Raw genomic sequence first — 20982 nt, forward strand, 5'->3', positions numbered from 1 at the left:
ACCTTTAAGACGACTTCGAAGGCTCAAAGCAAACGACCGAACCCGAATATAAAGAAAGCCCTAGGTTGCTGACAACGAACCCGAGGGATCTCCAGAGGCTCTCTTCACCAGATCGTTGAGAATAAAATACATTACAAAATAAAAGTTATTTTAAGAAAGTTATTCATTGTTTATAGATTAAAATGAGATGGAAATGATATATTTTTTTTTGATTCAGACTCTGGATACCACAATTGGCAGACAATCTTAAATATGTACATTTAATTAAATGGTAAAATATGAACTGTGTCAGCTCAAATGTAATGTATGCTTTTACATCTAAGCTGATCTATTTGCAAGGATTTCCCTCCATCTTTTTTTGCTTGGCACTGGTTGACCTCCATCAGGGATCGCCAATCGACGACCTGAATATTCTGATCCTCCAGATAAGCATACTCCGGTTCTAGAGGGCAGTTGTGATGATGAGAGTCGACCATTACGTCAGCGGCCAGTTCTAAATTATTTGTGGAATAGAATTAAGTTTTATAAAAATCTTGTTTGAAAATGCACTTACCTTAATTTTTAATGAGGGCTCTAGAACTTTTATTAATGGCAATCATGACTTGTGTTCGGACAAGAATGCGTAACTCCGGTGGAAAGAGATTATTCAAGTAATCCTTCTGCAGGCTGCACAAATGGAACAAACATCTTTAATTTTTTTCGGTTTTTGTAGGGGTTTCTTGTATGAACTTGAGTTTTAATTATTCTTTGGCTGTTCCCCGGGAAGAACATTTTCGTCGTCTCCGTTGGAAGCCGTTTCGTCGTCTTCGCTTATGTCGCCTTCCATCCCCATGACCAGGATGATATTATCATCGGACAGCTCGTGGTCTTCTAGCCCCCTGATCACGAATATTTCATCATCGGGAGGCAGAGGATCCTCATTTGGGGATTCTTCTTCAGTCATAGGAGTTCCTTGATGAGATTGCATCGCTTCGAGTATCTTCGCCAAGCACTCCGAGCAACATATCTTCGGCAGTTCGTCCCCTCCTGGCGATGACATGGTTGTCTATGGATTTCTATATAATAAGTTGATATAGGGTGTTATGTATGTAGAGCGTCTGGTTGTTATTTTTGAATGAAATATACTCGAACTGGAATGGCATACAAGAGGAGTAGCCTACTTGCCTGTCCCAGATCTCGGCGTTCATACGGAAACTTCAAACCACTTTTCCGAAGCCTTGATTATTAACTCCGGGTTCGAGTTGAGAAATTCTTCAAGTTGAGAAAGTCTTCTAAATTTAAGTCGACCTTTAACGAACTGTTTCTTAAGGTACTGGTTTTTAAGCAAGAATTCAATTGATTAATATCTTGTACTTTGCCTCGGTCGTCTTGAAGACTTAAGAATCCGTTACTTTTTCTTAAAGCAACAATGGCTTCAAATAGTTAGCCAATCCCCGATCCCATCCTAGCGAGTACACCCACCTCACATGTTATTAAAAATGTTGCCACTTCAATGAAATGAAATGACCGATAGAATCAGATAGCTGTAGATAAAAAGCCGATATATATCGATAGCAGTCGAGGAAAAATGAATAGTCGTTAGGTTTTTGATGTGCGTCAAATTAGCGTCGGCCTGTTAGCAACGAAAACGGGAACGGTGGAATATGGAACATGGGGCTCTTTTTATTTTTGAATTTTCTCGCTATTTGGGGACCAAATCGAAAAATCTAAAATGCTAGATTGTTAAGAAAGAAAAGATCTATCGATCTAGGTAGGTTTGGGACACATCCGAGGCCTATTAATGTTTCAAAAATGCATTTGAAAAATCGTGTCCCCACAATTTTGTTAACTGCTCCCCTCACAGAGGTTGTGCCAATATGCACGGTAAACCAAGCTATTGAGGGTTAATTCAAGCTCCTTGTCTGAAAGTTTCATCAAAATCAAACCCACAGTTTTCGAGAAAATAGCCTAACAGTGACGCAACCTCGGATTTTCCCCATACAAAAAAGGGGGGCAAAAATGAAATTACTTACTGCTCCACTCCTAGAGGTTGTGCCAACATGCACGGTATATGGGTAGATAGGGGATAATCTAAGGAGTGTTCTGTGAAAGTTTTATCAAAATCAAACCCACAGATTTTGAGAAAATTGCTTAACAGTTGGGGGTGTTAAAAAGGTTAATAAAAGCCCGTTTAATCCAGAAACGGAACCATTGGATACTAAGACACGAACCACAATGTAAATAGCTTAGCCATGACAATCATTCGACGCTAACTTTCTATAACTTTATACAGCTCTCACAGAGGTTGTGCCAACTTGCACGGTATCGCATTCGAAGGGGCATCATTATAGCTAATTTCTGAATAAATTACAGGCAATTCAAACCCACAGTTTTCGAGAAATTCAAGTCTTTTCAATTATGGCTTTTGCCACGCGGTCACACTGTCAAGGCCTGCGATAAATCGTATGACCCGTGACATCAACCATCAAAATATATATGCAAACTTTAATTAATTCATACAGCTCTCACAGAGGTTGTGCCAACTTGCACGGTATCGCATTCGAAGGGGCATCATTATAGCTAATTTCTGAATAAATTACAGGCAATTCAAACCCACAGTTTTCGAGAAATTCAAGTCTTTTCAATTATGGCTTTTGCCACGCGGTCACACTGTCAAGGCCTGCGATAAATCGTATGACCCGTGACATCAACCATCAAAATATATATGCAAACTTTAATTAATTCATACAGCTCTCACAGAGGTTGTGCCAACTTGCACGGTATCGCATTCGAAGGCGCATCATTAAAGCTAATTTCTAAATAAATTTCAGGCAATTCAAACCCACAGTTTTCGAGAAATTCAAGTCTTTTCAATTATGGCTTTTGCCACGCGGTCACACTGTCAAGGCCTGCGATAAATCGTATGACCCGTGACATCAACCATCAAAATATATATGCAAACTTTAATTAATTCATACAGCTCTCACAGAGGTTGTGCCAACTTGCACGGTATCGCATTCGAAGGCGCATCATTAAAGCTAATTTCTAAATAAATTTCAGGCAATTCAAACCCACAGTTTTCGAGAAATTCAAGTCTTTTCAATTATGGCTTTTGCCACGCGGTCACACTGTCAAGGCCTGCGATAAATCGTATGACCCGTGACATCAACCATCAAAATATATATGCAAACTTTAATTAATTCATACAGCTCTCACAGAGGTTGTGCCAACTTGCACGGTATCGCATTCGAAGGGGCATCATTATAGCTAATTTCTAAATAAATTACAGGCAATTCAAAGACCAGCGAGAAAGCGAATTCAGCCAAGACATTTACCACAATAAGGTACTTATCGATATATCGCCAAGTGCCAGGCTACGACCTACAACACTTAATTGAGCCAATCGAATACTTTTGGCCGCCAAATATTCAAAAATATATATTTTTAATATCAAATCTTCATTGTTATATGTATGCACCCCCTAATTGGTATTTATTTCCTGATTATTTTAATATATAATTCATCAAAATCGAGCCAGTGGTTTGGTAGAATTTAACATTTTACTGATTTTAGAAAAATATAAAAATTCCCTAGTAGCTATTGTGGAGTTGCCATACTGCCGAATAGAATCCCCGTTACTTTGAATGAGAAGCTCGTGCAGAGACGTAAGGTGAAAGAAAAACGGGAAGAAACGGAAAAGATGGCACGCCAAATTTCTATGATAAAATGCGTAAGTTTATTTTTGATTTTACTTATTAATTATATTAACAATAAAAATTTATTTTTCAGACAATCACCAATTTTTATCTGGGGGATTCCGAGAAGGAGCGCTCCGCCGATGCAGGGGAGCCGGCCAGTCGGCGCCGACGTCGTCCTGGTGACCAGGAGCGGATTGGCGATTGCGTCGTCGGCGCCGGCGTTGTGACTCCTCGCCATCGCCATTCCGATCCTCGTCACCAGGACGACGTTGGCGCCGACTGGCCGGCTCCCCTGCATCGGCGGAGCGCTCCTGCTGCCGCCGACATTCCAACTCCTCGCCATTCCGATCCTCGTCACCAGCACGACGTCGGCGCCGACTGGCCGGCTCCCCTGCATCGGCGGAGCGCTCCTTCTCGGAATCCCCCAGATAAAAATTGGTGATTGTCTGAAAAATAAATTTTTATTGTTAATATAATTAATAAGTAAAATCAAAAATAAACTTACGCATTTTATCATAGAAATTTGGCGTGCCATCTTTTCCGTTTCTTCCCGTTTTTCTTTCACCTTACGTCTCTGCACGAGCTTCTCATTCAAAGTAACGGGGATTCTATTCGGCAGTATGGCAACTCCACAATAGCTACTAGGGAATTTTTATATTTTTCTAAAATCAGTAAAATGTTAAATTCTACCAAACCACTGGCTCGATTTTGATGAATTATATATTAAAATAATCAGGAAATAAATACCAATTAGGGGGTGCATACATATAACAATGAAGATTTGATATTAAAAATATATATTTTTGAATATTTGGCGGCCAAAAGTATTCGATTGGCTCAATTAAGTGTTGTAGGTCGTAGCCTGGCACTTGGCGATATATCGATAAGTACCTTATTGTGGTAAATGTCTTGGCTGAATTCGCTTTCTCGCTGGTCTTTGAATTGCCTGTAATTTATTTAGAAATTAGCTATAATGATGCCCCTTCGAATGCGATACCGTGCAAGTTGGCACAACCTCTGTGAGAGCTGTATGAATTAATTAAAGTTTGCATATATATTTTGATGGTTGATGTCACGGGTCATACGATTTATCGCAGGCCTTGACAGTGTGACCGCGTGGCAAAAGCCATAATTGAAAAGACTTGAATTTCTCGAAAACTGTGGGTTTGAATTGCCTGAAATTTATTTAGAAATTAGCTTTAATGATGCGCCTTCGAATGCGATACCGTGCAAGTTGGCACAACCTCTGTGAGAGCTGTATGAATTAATTAAAGTTTGCATATATATTTTGATGGTTGATGTCACGGGTCATACGATTTATCGCAGGCCTTGACAGTGTGACCGCGTGGCAAAAGCCATAATTGAAAAGACTTGAATTTCTCGAAAACTGTGGGTTTGAATTGCCTGAAATTTATTTAGAAATTAGCTTTAATGATGCGCCTTCGAATGCGATACCGTGCAAGTTGGCACAACCTCTGTGAGAGCTGTATGAATTAATTAAAGTTTGCATATATATTTTGATGGTTGATGTCACGGGTCATACGATTTATCGCAGGCCTTGACAGTGTGACCGCGTGGCAAAAGCCATAATTGAAAAGACTTGAATTTCTCGAAAACTGTGGGTTTGAATTGCCTGTAATTTATTCAGAAATTAGCTATAATGATGCCCCTTCGAATGCGATACCGTGCAAGTTGGCACAACCTCTGTGAGAGCTGTATGAATTAATTAAAGTTTGCATATATATTTTGATGGTTGATGTCACGGGTCATACGATTTATCGCAGGCCTTGACAGTGTGACCGCGTGGCAAAAGCCATAATTGAAAAGACTTGAATTTCTCGAAAACTGTGGGTTTGAATTGCCTGTAATTTATTCAGAAATTAGCTATAATGATGCCCCTTCGAATGCGATACCGTGCAAGTTGGCACAACCTCTGTGAGAGCTGTATAAAGTTATAGAAAGTTAGCGTCGAATGATTGTCATGGCTAAGCTATTTACATTGTGGTTCGTGTCTTAGTATCCAATGGTTCCGTTTCTGGATTAAACGGCCTTTTATTAACCTTTTTAACACCCCCAACTGTTAAGCAATTTTCTCAAAATCTGTGGGTTTGATTTTGATAAAACTTTCACAGAACACTCCTTAGATTATCCCCTATCTACCCATATACCGTGCATGTTGGCACAACCTCTAGGAGTGGAGCAGTAAGTAATTTCATTTTTGCCCCCCTTTTTTGTATGGGGAAAATCCGAGGTTGCGTCACTGTTAGGCTATTTTCTCGAAAACTGTGGGTTTGATTTTGATGAAACTTTCAGACAAGGAGCTTGAATTAACCCTCAATAGCTTGGTTTACCGTGCATATTGGCACAACCTCTGTGAGGGGAGCAGTTAACAAAATTGTGGGGACACGATTTTTCAAATGCATTTTTGAAACATTAATAGGCCTCGGATGTGTCCCAAACCTACCTAGATCGATAGATCTTTTCTTTCTTAACAATCTAGCATTTTAGATTTTTCGATTTGGTCCCCAAATAGCGAGAAAATTCAAAAATAAAAAGAGCCCCATGTTCCATATTCCACCGTTCCCGTTTTCGTTGCTAACAGGCCGACGCTAATTTGACGCACATCAATAAATTATTTACATAGAACAATTTCTAAGTCTATTATTTTTAAAAATTAAGAAAAGAAATTTTTGCAAGTTTTGAATATTTAGTTATAAAAAAACTTATTTCCATTGGTTTTACTTGATTCTATTCTATTTTAATAATTCAAATAAAGTATTTTTCTCACCGGTCACACTTTTCCAACTGCCCGAAGTCATGTCGTCCGCCAAACCGCATATTTTGATTATTGAGCCGTTTTACGGGGGCAGTCATAAACAGCTGATTGACACACTGATCGAGGGTGGGTCGTCTGATACCCAATTTATTCCTTTAACCATAACACTAATTCGCAGGTCTCAGCGAAACTGACTATGAGATATTCAGCCTTCCCGCCAAGAAATGGCATTGGCGAGCTCGTACTTCCGCTCTGCATTTTTCCCAGCTGATACCCCTCGATCACGAATACCGGGTGCTATTTACCAGCTCCGTACTCAGCCTGGCCGAACTGATAGGCGTCCGTCCGGATCTTGGAGCGTGCCGGAAAATCGTATACTTCCACGAAAACCAGCTGATCTATCCAGTACGTGAGGTAAAACAGCGCGACTGTCAATACGGTTTCAATGAGATCCTATCCTGGTAAGCCCCTAGATCATATAGTTTTCCATGGATTTTCTATAATACACATTTTTTTTAGCCTCGCCGCCGACATTGTGCTCTTCAATTCCCAGTTCAATTGCACTTCATTTCTGGACAATGTGCAACCCTTCCTAAAAATCCAGCCAGATTTTAAGATAAAACAAATTCGGGAACAAATTCAGAAGAAATGCCAAGTTCTATACTTCCCCGTCAAGTTTCAGCGATTTCCCAACAAACGGAAGACCCCTAAAGAAGATAATACCGATCTGGATCAGGATCAGCAGTGCCTGCACCTCATATGGCCACATCGCTGGGAGCACGACAAGAATCCAAAGCTATTGGCTGAGGCGCTTTACGAGCTCAATGGGCGCAATGTGGACTTCAAGGTGACCATATGTGGCGAGAGCTACCAGGAGATTCCAGAGGCTTTCGATAATATCCAAGAGAAGCTGGGGAATAAGCTGGTAAACTTTGGTCATCTGGAACGAGACGAGTATGTGAAAACTCTGCTCTCTGGTGATATTGTCATCTCAACTGCTGACCACGAGTTCTTCGGCGTGGCGATGCTGGAGGCCACTTACTGTGGTTGCTATCCCATAGTCCCCAATAAATTGGTTTACCCTGAAATCTATCCGAAGGAAAACCTGTACAACACCTCCAACGCTTTGGTCAAAAAGCTCTATAACTTCTGCCGAAATCCGAGGGTCTTTCGTAAACAGCGCGATCAATTTTTCGAGACATTCAGTTTCGAATGCTTCTCGGCGCAGCAACTTGTGCCAAAATATCTAGACTTGTTAAACATAAATATAAGTCTTAACTAATCTATACATTTGACATGTATTTTGCTTCCCTTTGATAAGAAAACATCAATATAGATAGATACAAATGACTGATAAACTTGTTTTCTTTTGTTATTTTATCTTACATGAAAAAAATATATGATCCAATTTTATTAAAAGGTTCTTTATACATTCCAAAAGCTACATTTTAAATACAAAATGAAAACTGAAATATTTCCTGCTACAAGGCCAACATTCCCAAGATTTGGTTAAAGACAAGCTTCTTTCACTTCAAGCATATTTATTTATTAAATATACGAAAAAATGGGATACAAATCAAGGTGTGTGTAACCAATAATGCAATAAATGTAGTACTTTTAATCTTATTTTGAAATGCGTTGCTCATCAAACGAAAGTGTTATTAAATGTATGTGCAATTTTAAGGAGCCGTATGTATCTACATTATAAAAAAATGATACTCATAATAATTTTTGTAATACCTCTTATAGCAACATGAAAAAATTATAGTGAACCAAAGCGGTCGAATGAGTTTACCAAACATTTTTGCTTTTCAAAGTTGAGGGAACGTGGTATACAGGAGAGATTTTTAAGACACGCATAGGCCTGCTCCTCCATAAATATTTGATCTTTGGTCTTGCCGCAGGCCACCCGAGCCCATTTCGGATCGATGACATGATCGTAGGACAACGCACCACGGTACTTGTAGCTTCTGCGGTTATGGAATGGTCGATTCTCCTTTCGGCCCTCGTCGAACGGCAGATCCTGTTCGCTGCAGAGCGTGTCCTTCAAAATGTTGCCTGGAGACGTGAGAAACTTGCTGGGCGTCTCGGTTTCGAAAGGTTGAATCTTCTTGGCGATGCTTCCGTTGGAAAGATGATTGGAGCTCCAAGTGGAGAGCAGTGATTTTCTGGCACGTTTCAAAACCGGCGACTGGGCATTGTTTTCGGTGCTAAACGAAGTGCTTTGATCGCCACCAACCGTGATTTTGGAATTGTTTCCATTCAGGGAATTGCTTAGATGCTCTTCATGGATGATTTCAGCCAGATCTTCCGCCAGACTGGACGGGCTGGAGGGCTCATATCGACGACCGTCCCTTTTCTTGCCAATGGCAGCTAGTGCCTTCTTAAAAGGCGTTGGTGTTCGCGGTCCAAGTTGGCCTAAAAACAGAAATGATTGTGTTTTTAAATTGCCATGGGAAATGTACACAGATACTTACTCTTGTGCGGAGTTTCAATGGATGAGGTCTCCAGCTCCTTCTTGATCTCCATGCCAACGCGATTGTAGACCTTGGTCACTGGTGTGCTGGCTCGCAAGTTCATATCCTCGAATGTGGTCAGGCATGGCGACTTGAGGAAATGGCTCGGCGAGAAGGGTAGAGATTTGATGGGCGTGATGACAGGCGAACCGGGCAGACGGGGCTTGGCGGCCTCTTCCTGGCCGAAAACCCCGTTCGATGGACCAGCCTGAAGGTGAGTTTCGGGAATGTTTTTGCGCGGCCGCTTCAAGATATTCGGTGTTTGGCGCGGTAGTGACATCTTCAAATTCAGAGTACCCAGAGAGCTGAGGTAATTATCGGTTCCCGAAGAATCTTGTGACTCGGTGAGCTCAGGTTTTACATTATTCAATTGCGTGCCCTCAGCGTTATCGGATTTTGTGTCTGGCTTGTTATCTGTTGCCTCCGTGGAAGCCAACTTGAGCTGCATATTATTATGCTGCCCCTTGCTGATGCCGCCCGATTTGATCAGCGTTATAAGATGGGTTCGCGAACTCTTCAAATCGCTACCAGATGCATTCGCCGACCTGCGTTCGGCATCATATTTACGACGCATTGTTGAGTTCCAATGGTTTTTGATAGCATTATCGGTGCGGCCGGGCAGAAGTTTGGCAATCTTTGCCCACTGGTTGCCCAGCTCGATGTGGGCCTGGTAGATGATCTTGTCCTCCTCCTCGGTCCAGGCTGATTTCTTGATATTCGGATTGAGGTGATTGTGCCAACGCTCGCGGCACTGCTTCCCAATGCGCCCATTCAGGTACCGGGCTATGAGGGTCCACTTCTTGGGTCCAAAGCTACGCACCAGGTCGATGACCTTGTCGTCCTCATCCCTCGTCCAGGGACCCTTGATCAGCTCCGGATTGAGGACCTTGGCCCAACGCTGCTGGATCTGCTGTTCCATGCGATCCTTGAAGTGCGGCCCGATGATCTCCCAGTTCTCGCCATGCTTCTCCACCAGCTTCTTGAGCAGCACATCCTCGGACTTGGACCAACGTTTGCCGAAGCCATAGTTGGGATTCACTGCCCCAAGACTGGTGCTGGTACTGGTGCCAGTGCTGCTATTGCTCTTATTCTGACCCTTTTGGCCAGCCGACTTGGGGTCCGGCAGGGATACCTCCAGGGGACAACCCGAATCGGCATTGCTATGTGGGGTTATTAGTGGGGATTCCTTGTCGCCATCATGGGTATCCTCGGTCTCCGAGTACTCAGACTCCTCCGAATCCGAGTTCCCATCGTAGACCATTAGCTCCTCGCCATTCTCACTGCTGGCACTCGCCATTTTTAGTTATAATATATCGTATATGGTTATGGTGTATAAGGTATAGATCGGTTAACTTTGTTTCCGCGGTGAGCAAAAGTGATAGATCTCGGGATCGGACTTCTCCGCTCGCAGGAAATAGTGAACGTCGCGCTTGCAGTAGAGACACTTGTACAGGTGATTGCTAAAATCGCAATTGTTCCGATTGCTGTGCGTGAAAATGTAGTGAGCACATATGTCGCTGAAGGAGAAGCTCTTGAATTGCATGCGGCACGTCAAACATTGGACCAGTTCACCCTGGTGTCGGTGATCGCCTCGTAATATTGGGTGCGTCGCATCATTTTCGGTGCGATCGAAATCGAATTGTTCGCTTGGATTCGAATTCGGATTCGGGTTGGAATTCGAATGCGGATTAACCCCAATTGTGCTCTTGATTACCTCTAGGTTGCAATTAATTGAGGATCTGTCCATGGACATGCTCAGCCATCCAAAATTATCCAAAACATGCAGAGCGAAATGTTCACATTTCACGATATTCGTACACCTATGCCAAACATTATTCTCTATGTGATGTATATTTCGGGTATAAATCTAGGAGCTAGCTCGCTTGCACATGCATATAAGTATCTTTAAGTCACACTCCCATCATTTCAAATGTCAACTGTTACTCTAAATGTACGCACTCTTAGGTTTTTTATCTAATTATTCACGTTTCTACACTGGAATTTCACGGCGTCGTATCGTTTATTATTTTAAAATTCAGTATTTAGTGTGACCGTTCGACGACCATCGGCATTTTCCCAACAAAACGACGGAAACCATTCGAGAAAATTACTCTTTTGATAATTACGCCCGTTTCCACTGTAGCAACGTCCGATATCGCGTTCGATAACATGTCCGTAGTTTCGATAGTTAGCGTTCGCTCCCAAACTAAGGCTTCTAGTTATTTTTAAATATTTATATTTTATTGGATTTTTTATTTCCAAATCAAATAATCAAAGGAAAAGGTAATAAGTTACTTATTGTAATTTAAAAAATATCGATATATTTACTGATAATAGTAGTGTTCTGGTGGTGAACCACCGGTATATTTTAGATATTTTTTAAACCAGAAGCTTAATTTTTTAATATTTTGGGACACATTCGTAATTTCTAAATGGAAACATGCTTGTTTTAATTTTAAATAACCGATAGCCTTAAAAATAAGGCTATTTTTTATTTGAAAAATTAAAAATTCCTTTTTGCACGATTTTGATTTATATTTATTTTGTTTGGCGCCGATGATTTAAGAAATAATAAAAACGAGAGTTCTACGGAGACAGATAGCTCAATATAAAACTTTATTTTTGATTCATGAACGTAAAAAAAAACTTCTCGATTTCAACGCTAAGCGATTTCCGATGTGTCACAGAAATCTCTTCCAACCAAATTCGGTTAAAATTTTTATTAATGTACGTAAAAAATTACCTGAATATAAACAGTTTACTTAAAGTTATGAAATAACTAAAACTCACTTGAGAAATAAAAATCAGTTCGCTCAAAGTGTTCCTAAATTTGAATCTCCTGGGTTTAGCACTTGACGTACATTAATATTAATACGAGAGTCGCCAATATAATTCGAAAAAGGAATCCAAAAATTCGGTTCCCCTACATTTTGAAATAAGTCCATATCCAACAGATGTGATCCAATATCAGCGTCATCGGCATTTTCATTTGTCAGGGTAGAAGACCAAGGGGTCTGGGTTCTCATAATGCGGGGAACAGCGTGATAACATAGTCGTGACTCTTGGGACATAATCATAACGTCTCCACACCGAAGATAAACTGCGGAGGGTTTTTCTTCCAAAGTTCTTCCTCCGATTAAAAATATTGCGGTCTGACCAAAACTGTAAAACATATAACAAGTTAAACTCTGTGAAAGGGACACCTTTTTTTATGTTACCTAAATGAAAATAATGGGGCGGATTTATTGGGCTCGGAGTGATCCGTATGGCCCGATAAAGTACTTCCAACTGGATAATAATTTACTATTGCAGCTTCCGGCTTAAAATCACTGTATCCTAAAGTGGACGCAAACAATCGACACAGATTGCTTAAATCTTCTGGGAACTGTGACTGCATCTGCTCATCGTAGAGCTTTGTGTCCCAGTTGTGATGATATCCAAATGTGGTCCAACGCATCGCCGATTTTATCCGTTGGAATTCTTCCCCATCGCTGCACAGATTAAGCTGTTTCCACCAGTCCGATCTTACAGAATCTTCGAAGAGTCTTTCATTTAAGTTGACAATATTTGGTCTCCGCGGATAGTCCCGTAGACATCGAGCAATCCAATAACGCCGGCCACGCTCTGTAAATGGGTTCCGGATAATAATAATACCAGGATGATGAGTAAGTGCATAAGATCGCCAGTCACTTGGCGATTTAATGCCTGGCATCATCTGAATATTTCTTACATTGCTGATATCTAAACGTTGAACATTCTAAGATAGTAAATAGGGAGATAACACCAGTATTCAATTGCATATGCAACAGGTCGAGTACTTACATTATCTTTTTGCAGCGGATCGTTTTGCCTAGCTTCAATATCATCAACATTAATCACCTCTGTTAAGTCGGGACTACTGCTTTTCGCCTTGTATTGCTTAAAAGCTAGCTTAAACATAGTTAATAAATAATATATACAATATAAACAAAAATATACAATTAACTACAGGTAGTGTGACTGCGTTTGGAGAGATCTTAAATGCTATTCAACACGTTAAGAATTCATTCTTGGGGGTGGAAATAAATCGATGTTCAGGTACCGGTCTTTTCCCCCAGATGTTTGGGGAAAATTAAATATCCAAACATAAGATATTGAAAAGCATCATCATAAATCATAAAAATATTTCAAGAAAATATGTAAAACCTTTTTTTTCTCTTCAGTGATTCATTTTTGCTTAAATTGTTCGATAATAATCGAATCTCAAGTATCATATCGATATATTAAGGAAACTAAATTGAATCGATTTCGTTTCCAGCTGTTTTATGATAGCCCCATAACAAATTGTGTAGTTATCGTTTAACTTTTTTACTGTTAATGTCACGAATCATATGTGAACTACTATTAAAGATCCCATAAATTCGAATCAGTGGGAACAGAATAAAAACCGAAAACGCGAATTTAAATCTGGTAAAATATATTTGATAGATTAATAGAAGAATGAATACAAATTGAAAGGTTTCAACATATTTTGTTTTAAAATACTAAACTTTTTTTTTAAAAATTCGAATAATTTGCTTTGAAATTAAAAAATACCTTAATAACAGCTCCGTATTTTCACGTCCTCCGCCCAAAGTGGGAACGGGCTGGTCTCCGAATATGTATCCATGCTATCGATAACAGCCGAATACATCGATACTGCTTCCTTGCACCCTTAATTTGTTTCTAGGTGTTGGCTGCCAATTGTAGAGTGCAAATGAAAAGTTACAGATTGGTGGCTTCGTTAACAAAATTTTCAGTTATTTGTGTAGTTGAAGACGGGAATTTGTTTTGCGTATAAAAAGTTAACACTGCGTGTAAGTAGCGTTTTGTCGTCAGCAAGGAACTGTCCGGTGAATGAAAATTGAAAGAAAAATTACTGATCTATGGTAATGTGTGTGTATGTGCTAAAAGAAAAAAAATTTTCATACTCTACGACGAGTGGGGAAAATGCAGTAGACTCCGTGTATTTTCCGCCTACATCTATGATTATGAGGGGGCGCAGTTAAAAACCGATTTCGATTCGTAAACCAGTGTTTTTTCGGCTTGAAAAATATCCGTATCTGAGAGATATATTCTGTGTGCCTGCCCAACGAAAAATGTTCAACGTTTAAAATTGATTATTTTTTTTTTTTTATATCTATTTCCTTCCCACTCTTTGTCATGTGTGTGCTTACGGGGTCGACGTTGGTGCGACTGCGACAACCAATCAACGCGACTGTTTTTGTCTCACCGCCCGCTCTCGGGAACTTCTGACCTGCTTTCGCTGCCGCGCTTTCAATTGCGCACGGCTCGCACCCACTGGTCGTGCTCCTTGCTCCAATCGGCGGCCCACTGTGCGCCGCGGTGGTGGTGCAAAAATTGCAATTTTGGTGTACAAAAAAAGCAAAAGGAATATATCCCATATCCCACATCCAACACATCCAGCACAGGCGAGGAATTCAAATTGAAATCGAATCGAAAGCGGAAAACTAAAAACCGTGGCGGCTTAAAATTCATATTTCCATCTTGTCCCCCGTACACAAGATCATATAGTTCTTTTTTTTTCTGTAGTATCCACATTTCGTATTATCCTAGTAATCAGACAAAAAACGAAAACGAAGAAGAAGAGAAAACCCCTCACAGGAAATCTTTTAGGAAATCCCAATCCCCGCCCTCCCCCCACTGAAACATAGTATATTTAACGAACCAAAACTTTCTACAGGGATCTAAAATACACCAACCGCACATTCATACCAACTACCAACCAAAAAAACTAAGAAAAACCAAAAGAAAAACCAAATAATTCAATTGGCAGAGCAAAAGGACGACGACTTAACCGTCAGAAAAAAACTAAATGCACACCGCGAATATAATGCGTGAATAGTAGTATTCAACAAAAAAAACTAAAAACAAAAAAAACCGAAACTCTTGCAGAACACAAAGTTCATGATTAATCCATACTAGAGAGAGAGTGCACAAAATAATCGCCGTATGCAAGCGTGATCATCCGAGGCTTTTCATCCTGACTAAGCTACTGGCCAGCTTAAAAAAAGTAAGCGTAAGTACACCCATATCATTATGATGCACTTGCCTTCTGTGAAGTCTCTACATTTGTTTACTTTTCCGCCCCCCCGCCCGGTATATCGTATATACCGAAATGTAGCACATCTACCGAGCGAGTGGAATCAGGATCTAGTTGAGAAAGAGCCGGCTAGACCCGAAACCGAATCGGAAACCGAGCATCCGATCATCCGAATAACCGACTAACCGAATCCTCCAGCCGCCACCAAATCATCCCATCTCTACACCACCACCACCACAACCACCACCACCAGCAGCAGCAGCAGCACCAGCACCACCAACGATCACAAGATGAATGAACTGGACAGCCTGAGGCAGGAGGCCGAATCCCTAAAGAACGCCATACGGGATGCCCGGAAGGCGGCCTGCGACACATCCCTGTTGCAAGCGGCCACCTCGCTGGAACCCATTGGCCGCATACAGATGCGCACCCGTCGCACATTACGCGGCCATTTGGCGAAAATCTACGCCATGCATTGGGGCAACGATTCAAGGAATCTCGTATCAGCCTCACAGGATGGCAAACTAATTGTTTGGGACTCGCATACCACGAACAAAGTCCATGCCATACCACTGCGATCATCGTGGGTGATGACCTGCGCGTACGCACCATCCGGTAGCTATGTGGCCTGCGGCGGCCTAGACAACATGTGTTCAATTTACAACCTAAAGACGCGCGAGGGCAATGTCCGGGTATCCCGTGAGCTGCCCGGCCATGGTGGCTATCTATCGTGCTGCCGCTTCCTGGACGACAATCAGATTGTGACCAGTTCCGGTGATATGTCGTGCGGCCTGTGGGACATTGAGACGGGACTGCAGGTCACCTCGTTTCTGGGACACACCGGCGATGTGATGGCCCTCTCGCTGGCGCCCCAATGCAAAACGTTCGTCTCTGGCGCCTGCGATGCATCGGCCAAGCTTTGGGACATACGTGAGGGCGTCTGTAAACAGACCTTCCCCGGCCACGAGTCCGATATCAATGCGGTGACATTCTTCCCGAATGGACAGGCATTCGCCACCGGTTCGGACGACGCAACCTGTCGACTGTTCGACATTAGGGCCGATCAGGAGCTGGCCATGTACTCGCACGACAACATCATATGCGGCATCACATCGGTGGCATTCTCGAAGAGCGGCCGTCTGTTATTAGCGGGCTACGATGACTTCAACTGCAATGTGTGGGACACGATGAAGGCAGAACGGTCCGGCATCCTGGCCGGCCACGACAACCGTGTATCCTGTTTGGGGGTCACCGAGAACGGCATGGCGGTGGCAACAGGATCGTGGGACTCCTTCTTGCGTGTATGGAACTAAAAACAAACAAACAAACAAACAAAACAAAAGAACATAAACATTAACATAAACAGAAAGAAGGAAGGATAGAAAGAGAAAGAGAAAAACCAAAACCAAAAACAAAATGAAAATGGAAAAAAAGAACTTCAAAATGCATTAAAGGGTGGGGTGGGGTCAGGTCAACGGTTGCGCAGTCTGCGGATAGTGTTTCACCCATCATCTACATTGTGATCTAATGTAAATGATGATTCGGTGTTACCTCTGTGGTTAATATTAAATGAGTGCCGGACGTTTTGAATATGTGTGGGCGCAGCTAGTTGACTAGAACGTAGACCACAACAACAAAGAACTTTATATACAACATTATTTATATTGCTATATACTTATTAACTAAAATTATACAAAAAACAAAACAAAACAAAAAAAACAAATAAAAAAAACAAAGAAAAGAAAAAAACCGCAGACATACGCAGCAACATACAAATAGACATACACACGCATACAAGAATATTATTAGTGTAAATGGAAAATTGAAGAAAAAAACAAAAGAAAAACCAAATGAAAATGAAGTTGAGAGACGATGGGGGCCCGCTGATGAGATAGTCAGTTGTTTAGTCAGAATTCCGGTTACAGCTACAGTTTAAAACGTACGTAAATTAAACTTAGTTCAAATCGCATTTCAGTGGGGAGTGCAGCTGAGAGCCGAAAACCTGAGGATCCTGGGGAATCCCCGGTTCCCCGGTGATCCCAGGAGTGCGCCAACACCGTATTGCGTCAGTCAGTCGTTTGCACTTTGTAAAAGTAAAAGTAAAAGTAAAAGTAAATGAACAAGAACAAGAGAAAGATGGTATCATTGTAATCATGTATGTCAACAAGTAAAAATACATATTCTTTTGCGTATAATACATAAACTTCAGAACGTGGATCCTGATGAAATGGGAGGCAAGAAGAAAGAAGTCAAATAAAGTTAAAGCATTTAAAAAATAAAAAAAATCACGGCAAAACAACCTAAAAGTAAAGAAAAAACAAAAAACGAAAAAGAAAAAACAAAAAAATTGCGTAATAAACTTTATAAATCAAGTAATGAAAAAAAAGTAAACAAAAACACTATAACAAATTTTTGTCTTATTATGTTTAAGTCCCTAATTTATATACAAACAAAAATAAGAATGATTTAAATAACATATATGTAAACTATGCATTAGTGAAAAAGTGGAAAAACTATTTATATATAATATGATGGCCATATAAGCTATAACAATAAATTGAAAAACACCTTTAAATCTTATAATACATTTATAAATGTTTAACAAAATCTTAACAAATACATTCATAGAATTGCGGCAGTAAGGGCATTAAAGCATCATGGAAATAATTTGAGCATTTCATCCCTCTCACCACAATTGATACAGTTCAATTTTTGTTCATTTTATTCTCCTAAATTCTTATGAGGTTTTACAACGTATATGGCTTGATCGAGGTTTGAAAAATGCAAAAACGATTGTAGAATGCAACCAAACAACCAAAAAACTAAAGCTTATATTGTGAAAATACTGATATTGTCTTGCTGTCTTACGAATATACTGAATCATCAAGTTCTTATCTACTTTTATATTTTGTTTTTTTTTTAAATTAATTTTAAGCGGTAATAGGAAATTCGCTGAAACCAATTCCAGCATTCTGAAATCCTAGCTATACCATAGTTCATTGAAAACTGTAATAAACTTAACTAGTTTATTGACCTTCTCGAAGTATTTTTTTAACGATAATATGTTGGTCCGATAGGTAAATTGTGATTTAAAGTGAATAGTTTTTCAAGCAACGATAACGAGGAATCCTAAACCAGTCCCCACAAAAAAAGAAAACCAATCAAAAAATCTTAATCAACATTTAAAATGGACAAAATTGTGTATTTTTACCGACTTTTGATGCTTGATAATATTGAACCGAATATTCCTATGTATATGTGTAACTATTGGTAAGCTTATTTGAGCTCTGCTTTTTCACCATAGATGGACTTACTTATTTTTAGTACAATCTGGACATTCTGGACGGCCATTTAAAAACTAATGCTGTTTCAAAACTATGAATAAATTATGAAAAGAAACCTTTGTAACATTTAAATAATAAAATATAATAAAACCAAAAAAAAAAATTACGATAATCTTATTGTTTAACTTAAACAAGGAGTAATTCAAGTTGATCTATTTTGCGAAAATGAAAAAATGCGCCAAAGTAAGTCCATCTAAGGTCAATAATAATAATTACGTACACGCACTTTACGAATTGTCAGGAATTTTTTACTCCAGCAGTAAGTTTAATTAACGTATTTTTCTATCACAGCCTAAAAGGAGCAAAGTAACGTGTTATTTCTTTTTTAAATATTTTTTTTAAGAGTACTTTGTTATTAGAACGCGCATCCCACAACCCTCAAGTATGTTAATATCAGAACCCTTCTCTATGTATGTGTGTTTCCGTGTAAATTTAATTATGTATACGTTATGTTTACACATATATATGCCACACCGATCATATATATGCGCATATATGTATTGTAATTTAATTACTGTTTTATTTGTCTACCTAAAAAATCGACAAATTGAATAAAATGGTTTATTTGTAATTAGTTATTAACAATAATTGAGAAAAGCTGTCAACAAAACAAATTGAAATTTGAATAAAACATGGTCATGTAATAAACATACATACAAACATACATATTTAAATGAAAACTGAAGATTACTAACATTAATTTATAATTTGTGTCATAGCCGTCAACTCAGCGTTATATCTAGAATAAATAATAAAGAAAATTGTGTTAAGCAAATGCTACATACATATATCATTTAATGTACGTGTGCACGTATGTACATGCCGAAAACATTAATTAAGAGTTTGGTCTGTCAGGATTAACGGGTTAATAAAACTGGCATGCTAATAGTCATACATTTATATGCAATCAAATTACATTTTTTTTCAATTAAACACTTGGTCATTTCATTTCAACATTGACTTACCTGCCACATTGTAGTTATACAAGATTATTTAGTTTTGGGATCCCATTATAAAAGTATTTCAGGAATACCATGCTTCCAAATATTGTAGGCGACCCTAACTTAAAATTAAATTAAATACTTACTTTTAAACTGATCTAGTTTCCATTTTTCTGTTCATATGTGTAAATCAAAGAATTTCAATTTTAAATTTTGGTTCCAACGCGTAATATTTTCCTCTGTATTTATTTGTTTTCGAAATGCATACAATTTTGTATTAACATTTTTTGGCTTATTTAAGTATTCATTTTTTAGACAATTTTAAACAATGATCTTACTAATAGTTTTTGACTAGTTACCAGAATTTAATTTTAAAACGGATTAAAAGGTAAAAAATAGGATTATATTTACGGTTTCCTAAAACTTTAAGGTATTAGCTTTAATAAAAGAAAACCTTAGAGGACATTAGTGGGATTCTGTAGAATGTAGAGTGACAGATAGCCTAGTTTGGCTTGTGACGTCAAGGAGCTTGCCATCTGTAACGAGGTTTCTGGGTTAAAAAGTCGAGGTGGAATGTTGACGTGAGGTTCAACAACCCCACTTCAAGAGTTTCATTAAATTGCGTAAGTAGCTCCTTCAACTTAGGTACTCAACTCAAAGGCAGAGCCTTTTACACGGACTTACCACTATCTCTTCGATTCTTTCTGGTAAGAGATATATCCTTTAAAAAATAAATAAAGCTTTAATATTTGTCTAATTAAATACAAAGTTCCTTTGAAACTCTTCACTATCATTTTAGGTAGTGAAAAAGACCTACAAAAAATAAAAAATCGATGGACTGCAACTGAAAAGAGAATTTTTTTGGAATTCAAAAACGAATGCTTCATCAAAAAAGTAACCGCCTTTTGACCCACCCCTGAAATGTCACACCAAACGTAAAAGCTATAATTCAAAAGTACCGCCAAAAAAATCAAAAAAAAAAAATAAATTAACAGAGCATCAAGTGGCTTCAATATTTGTATATATTTTTCAGAAATCTTTTTGCTAATGTTTTCATAGTGATCGTTTAAATTGCCACCGTTACATTAATAATTTAGGGTTGCACGGGATAACCATCGGTTGAATATCGCACATATTCGCGCGTTTGCTATCGATAACGATAACGAAACACATTGGCCCATTAGATATCTCGCTAAGCAAACAGATGTTTATTAATGCTTTGGAATCCTCCAATAGAATTACAACAATTATAAATTGCGTGGTTTTATGTCACATAAAACTCCAAAAAACTTTAATGCTGATAAGGCATGAATATAATATCTTTATTTAATTCATTTATCTTCTGAAGAATTCACGTTATATTATTTTTAACCTATAACAATGTTACATTTGATTTTTTTCACAGCCAAATACATTTGTATGCATGTATATACATTTGATTATGTTTAAACATTTATGTAAACTGGATTTACTGCTCTATTACATAGAATTCAAAAATGAAATTCATAAAGTTTACATTTGTATTAAGATTTCATCACAAAGTTATTAAATTTCAGTTTTAATGGTTCATGTAATTTTGTGACTAATACAATGCATTACAATATGAAATCAGAATTCATGAAATATAGTGGTTGAGCTGTCAGGTG

The 20982-nt window shown here is 39.1% G+C and overlaps 6 protein-coding genes across 14 annotated transcripts; 2 read left to right on the plus strand and 4 right to left on the minus strand.

Moving 5' to 3' along the window:
* Nucleotides 1-169: 169 nt before the first annotated feature.
* Nucleotides 170-1115, minus strand: LOC119557388. The gene is made up of 2 exons (XM_037870133.1): nt 554-1115; nt 170-493 (listed from the first exon to the last, which is right to left on the minus strand). Exon 1 carries the CDS (start codon nt 1037-1039, stop codon nt 737-739), a length of 303 nt encoding a protein of 100 aa, XP_037726061.1. The 5' UTR covers nt 1040-1115; the 3' UTR covers nt 170-493; nt 554-736.
* Nucleotides 1116-6461: 5346 nt separating this feature from the next.
* On the plus strand, nt 6462-7769 carry LOC119556812 (glycosyltransferase-like domain-containing protein 1-like). Its single transcript, XM_037869265.1, has 3 exons — nt 6462-6579; nt 6632-6914; nt 6973-7769. The coding sequence occupies exons 1-3, from the start codon at nt 6495-6497 to the stop codon at nt 7733-7735; spliced, it is 1131 nt and encodes a 376-aa protein (XP_037725193.1). The 5' UTR covers nt 6462-6494; the 3' UTR covers nt 7736-7769.
* A 208-nt stretch (nt 7770-7977) lies between these two features.
* LOC119557257 (myb protein) lies at nt 7978-10293 on the minus strand. Its single transcript, XM_037869941.1, has 2 exons — nt 8931-10293; nt 7978-8871 (listed from the first exon to the last, which is right to left on the minus strand). The coding sequence occupies exons 1-2, from the start codon at nt 10264-10266 to the stop codon at nt 8216-8218; spliced, it is 1992 nt and encodes a 663-aa protein (XP_037725869.1). The 5' UTR covers nt 10267-10293; the 3' UTR covers nt 7978-8215.
* LOC119557258 lies at nt 10284-11025 on the minus strand. The gene has a single exon (XM_037869942.1). The coding sequence runs from the start codon at nt 10720-10722 to the stop codon at nt 10318-10320; it is 405 nt and encodes a 134-aa protein (XP_037725870.1). The 5' UTR covers nt 10723-11025; the 3' UTR covers nt 10284-10317.
* Nucleotides 11026-11674: 649 nt separating this feature from the next.
* On the minus strand, nt 11675-12985 carry LOC119556552 (nucleic acid dioxygenase ALKBH1). 6 transcript variants are annotated; one of them, XM_037868837.1, is made up of 4 exons: nt 12792-12903; nt 12700-12726; nt 12188-12593; nt 11675-12131 (listed from the first exon to the last, which is right to left on the minus strand). In XM_037868837.1, the coding sequence occupies exons 3-4, from the start codon at nt 12424-12426 to the stop codon at nt 11783-11785; spliced, it is 588 nt and encodes a 195-aa protein (XP_037724765.1). In that variant the 5' UTR covers nt 12427-12593; nt 12700-12726; nt 12792-12903; the 3' UTR covers nt 11675-11782. The 6 variants fall into 6 exon arrangements, with proteins under 6 accessions (XP_037724765.1, XP_037724764.1, XP_037724766.1 ...); XM_037868836.1 differs by having other exon boundaries at nt 12188-12726; nt 12792-12985; XM_037868838.1 differs by lacking the exon at nt 12700-12726 and having other exon boundaries at nt 12792-12929.
* Nucleotides 12986-13650: 665 nt separating this feature from the next.
* LOC119557987 (guanine nucleotide-binding protein subunit beta-1) lies at nt 13651-19170 on the plus strand. 4 transcript variants are annotated; one of them, XM_037871080.1, is made up of 3 exons: nt 13651-13804; nt 14904-15027; nt 15133-19170. In XM_037871080.1, the coding sequence occupies exon 3, from the start codon at nt 15342-15344 to the stop codon at nt 16362-16364; it is 1023 nt and encodes a 340-aa protein (XP_037727008.1). In that variant the 5' UTR covers nt 13651-13804; nt 14904-15027; nt 15133-15341; the 3' UTR covers nt 16365-19170. The 4 variants fall into 4 exon arrangements, with proteins under 4 accessions (XP_037727008.1, XP_037727006.1, XP_037727009.1 ...); XM_037871078.1 differs by having other exon boundaries at nt 13656-13804; nt 14692-15027; XM_037871081.1 differs by having other exon boundaries at nt 13701-13804; nt 14785-15027.
* The last annotated feature ends 1812 nt before the right edge of the window (nt 19171-20982 follow it).

This window comes from Drosophila subpulchrella, chromosome X, assembly GCF_014743375.2.
Source record: "Drosophila subpulchrella strain 33 F10 #4 breed RU33 chromosome X, RU_Dsub_v1.1 Primary Assembly, whole genome shotgun sequence".
Taxonomy (NCBI): domain Eukaryota; kingdom Metazoa; phylum Arthropoda; class Insecta; order Diptera; family Drosophilidae; genus Drosophila; species Drosophila subpulchrella.

Excerpts from the sequence above, each read along its gene's own strand:
- LOC119557388 (XM_037870133.1), bottom strand. The coding sequence starts at position 1,039 with ATGTCATCGCCAGGAGGGGACGAACTGCCGAAGATATGTTGCTCGGAG.
- LOC119556812 (XM_037869265.1), top strand. The coding sequence starts at position 6,495 with ATGTCGTCCGCCAAACCGCATATTTTGATTATTGAGCCGTTTTACGGG. Across the intron at positions 6,580-6,631 it reads GATTGACACACTGATCGAGG|GTCTCAGCGAAACTGACTAT; the intron begins GTGGGTCGTCTG and ends ACTAATTCGCAG. Across the intron at positions 6,915-6,972 it reads TTCAATGAGATCCTATCCTG|CCTCGCCGCCGACATTGTGC; the intron begins GTAAGCCCCTAG and ends CATTTTTTTTAG.
- LOC119557257 (XM_037869941.1), bottom strand. The coding sequence starts at position 10,266 with ATGGCGAGTGCCAGCAGTGAGAATGGCGAGGAGCTAATGGTCTACGAT. Across the intron at positions 8,872-8,930 it reads CATTGAAACTCCGCACAAGA|GCCAACTTGGACCGCGAACA; the intron begins GTAAGTATCTGT and ends TTCTGTTTTTAG.
- LOC119557258 (XM_037869942.1), bottom strand. The coding sequence starts at position 10,722 with ATGTCCATGGACAGATCCTCAATTAATTGCAACCTAGAGGTAATCAAG.
- LOC119556552 (XM_037868836.1), bottom strand. The coding sequence starts at position 12,908 with ATGTTTAAGCTAGCTTTTAAGCAATACAAGGCGAAAAGCAGTAGTCCC. Across the intron at positions 12,727-12,791 it reads ATCCGCTGCAAAAAGATAAT|AATGTTCAACGTTTAGATAT; the intron begins GTAAGTACTCGA and ends TTACTATCTTAG. Across the intron at positions 12,132-12,187 it reads GCCCCATTATTTTCATTTAG|TTTTGGTCAGACCGCAATAT; the intron begins GTAACATAAAAA and ends TATGTTTTACAG.
- LOC119557987 (XM_037871080.1), top strand. The coding sequence starts at position 15,342 with ATGAATGAACTGGACAGCCTGAGGCAGGAGGCCGAATCCCTAAAGAAC.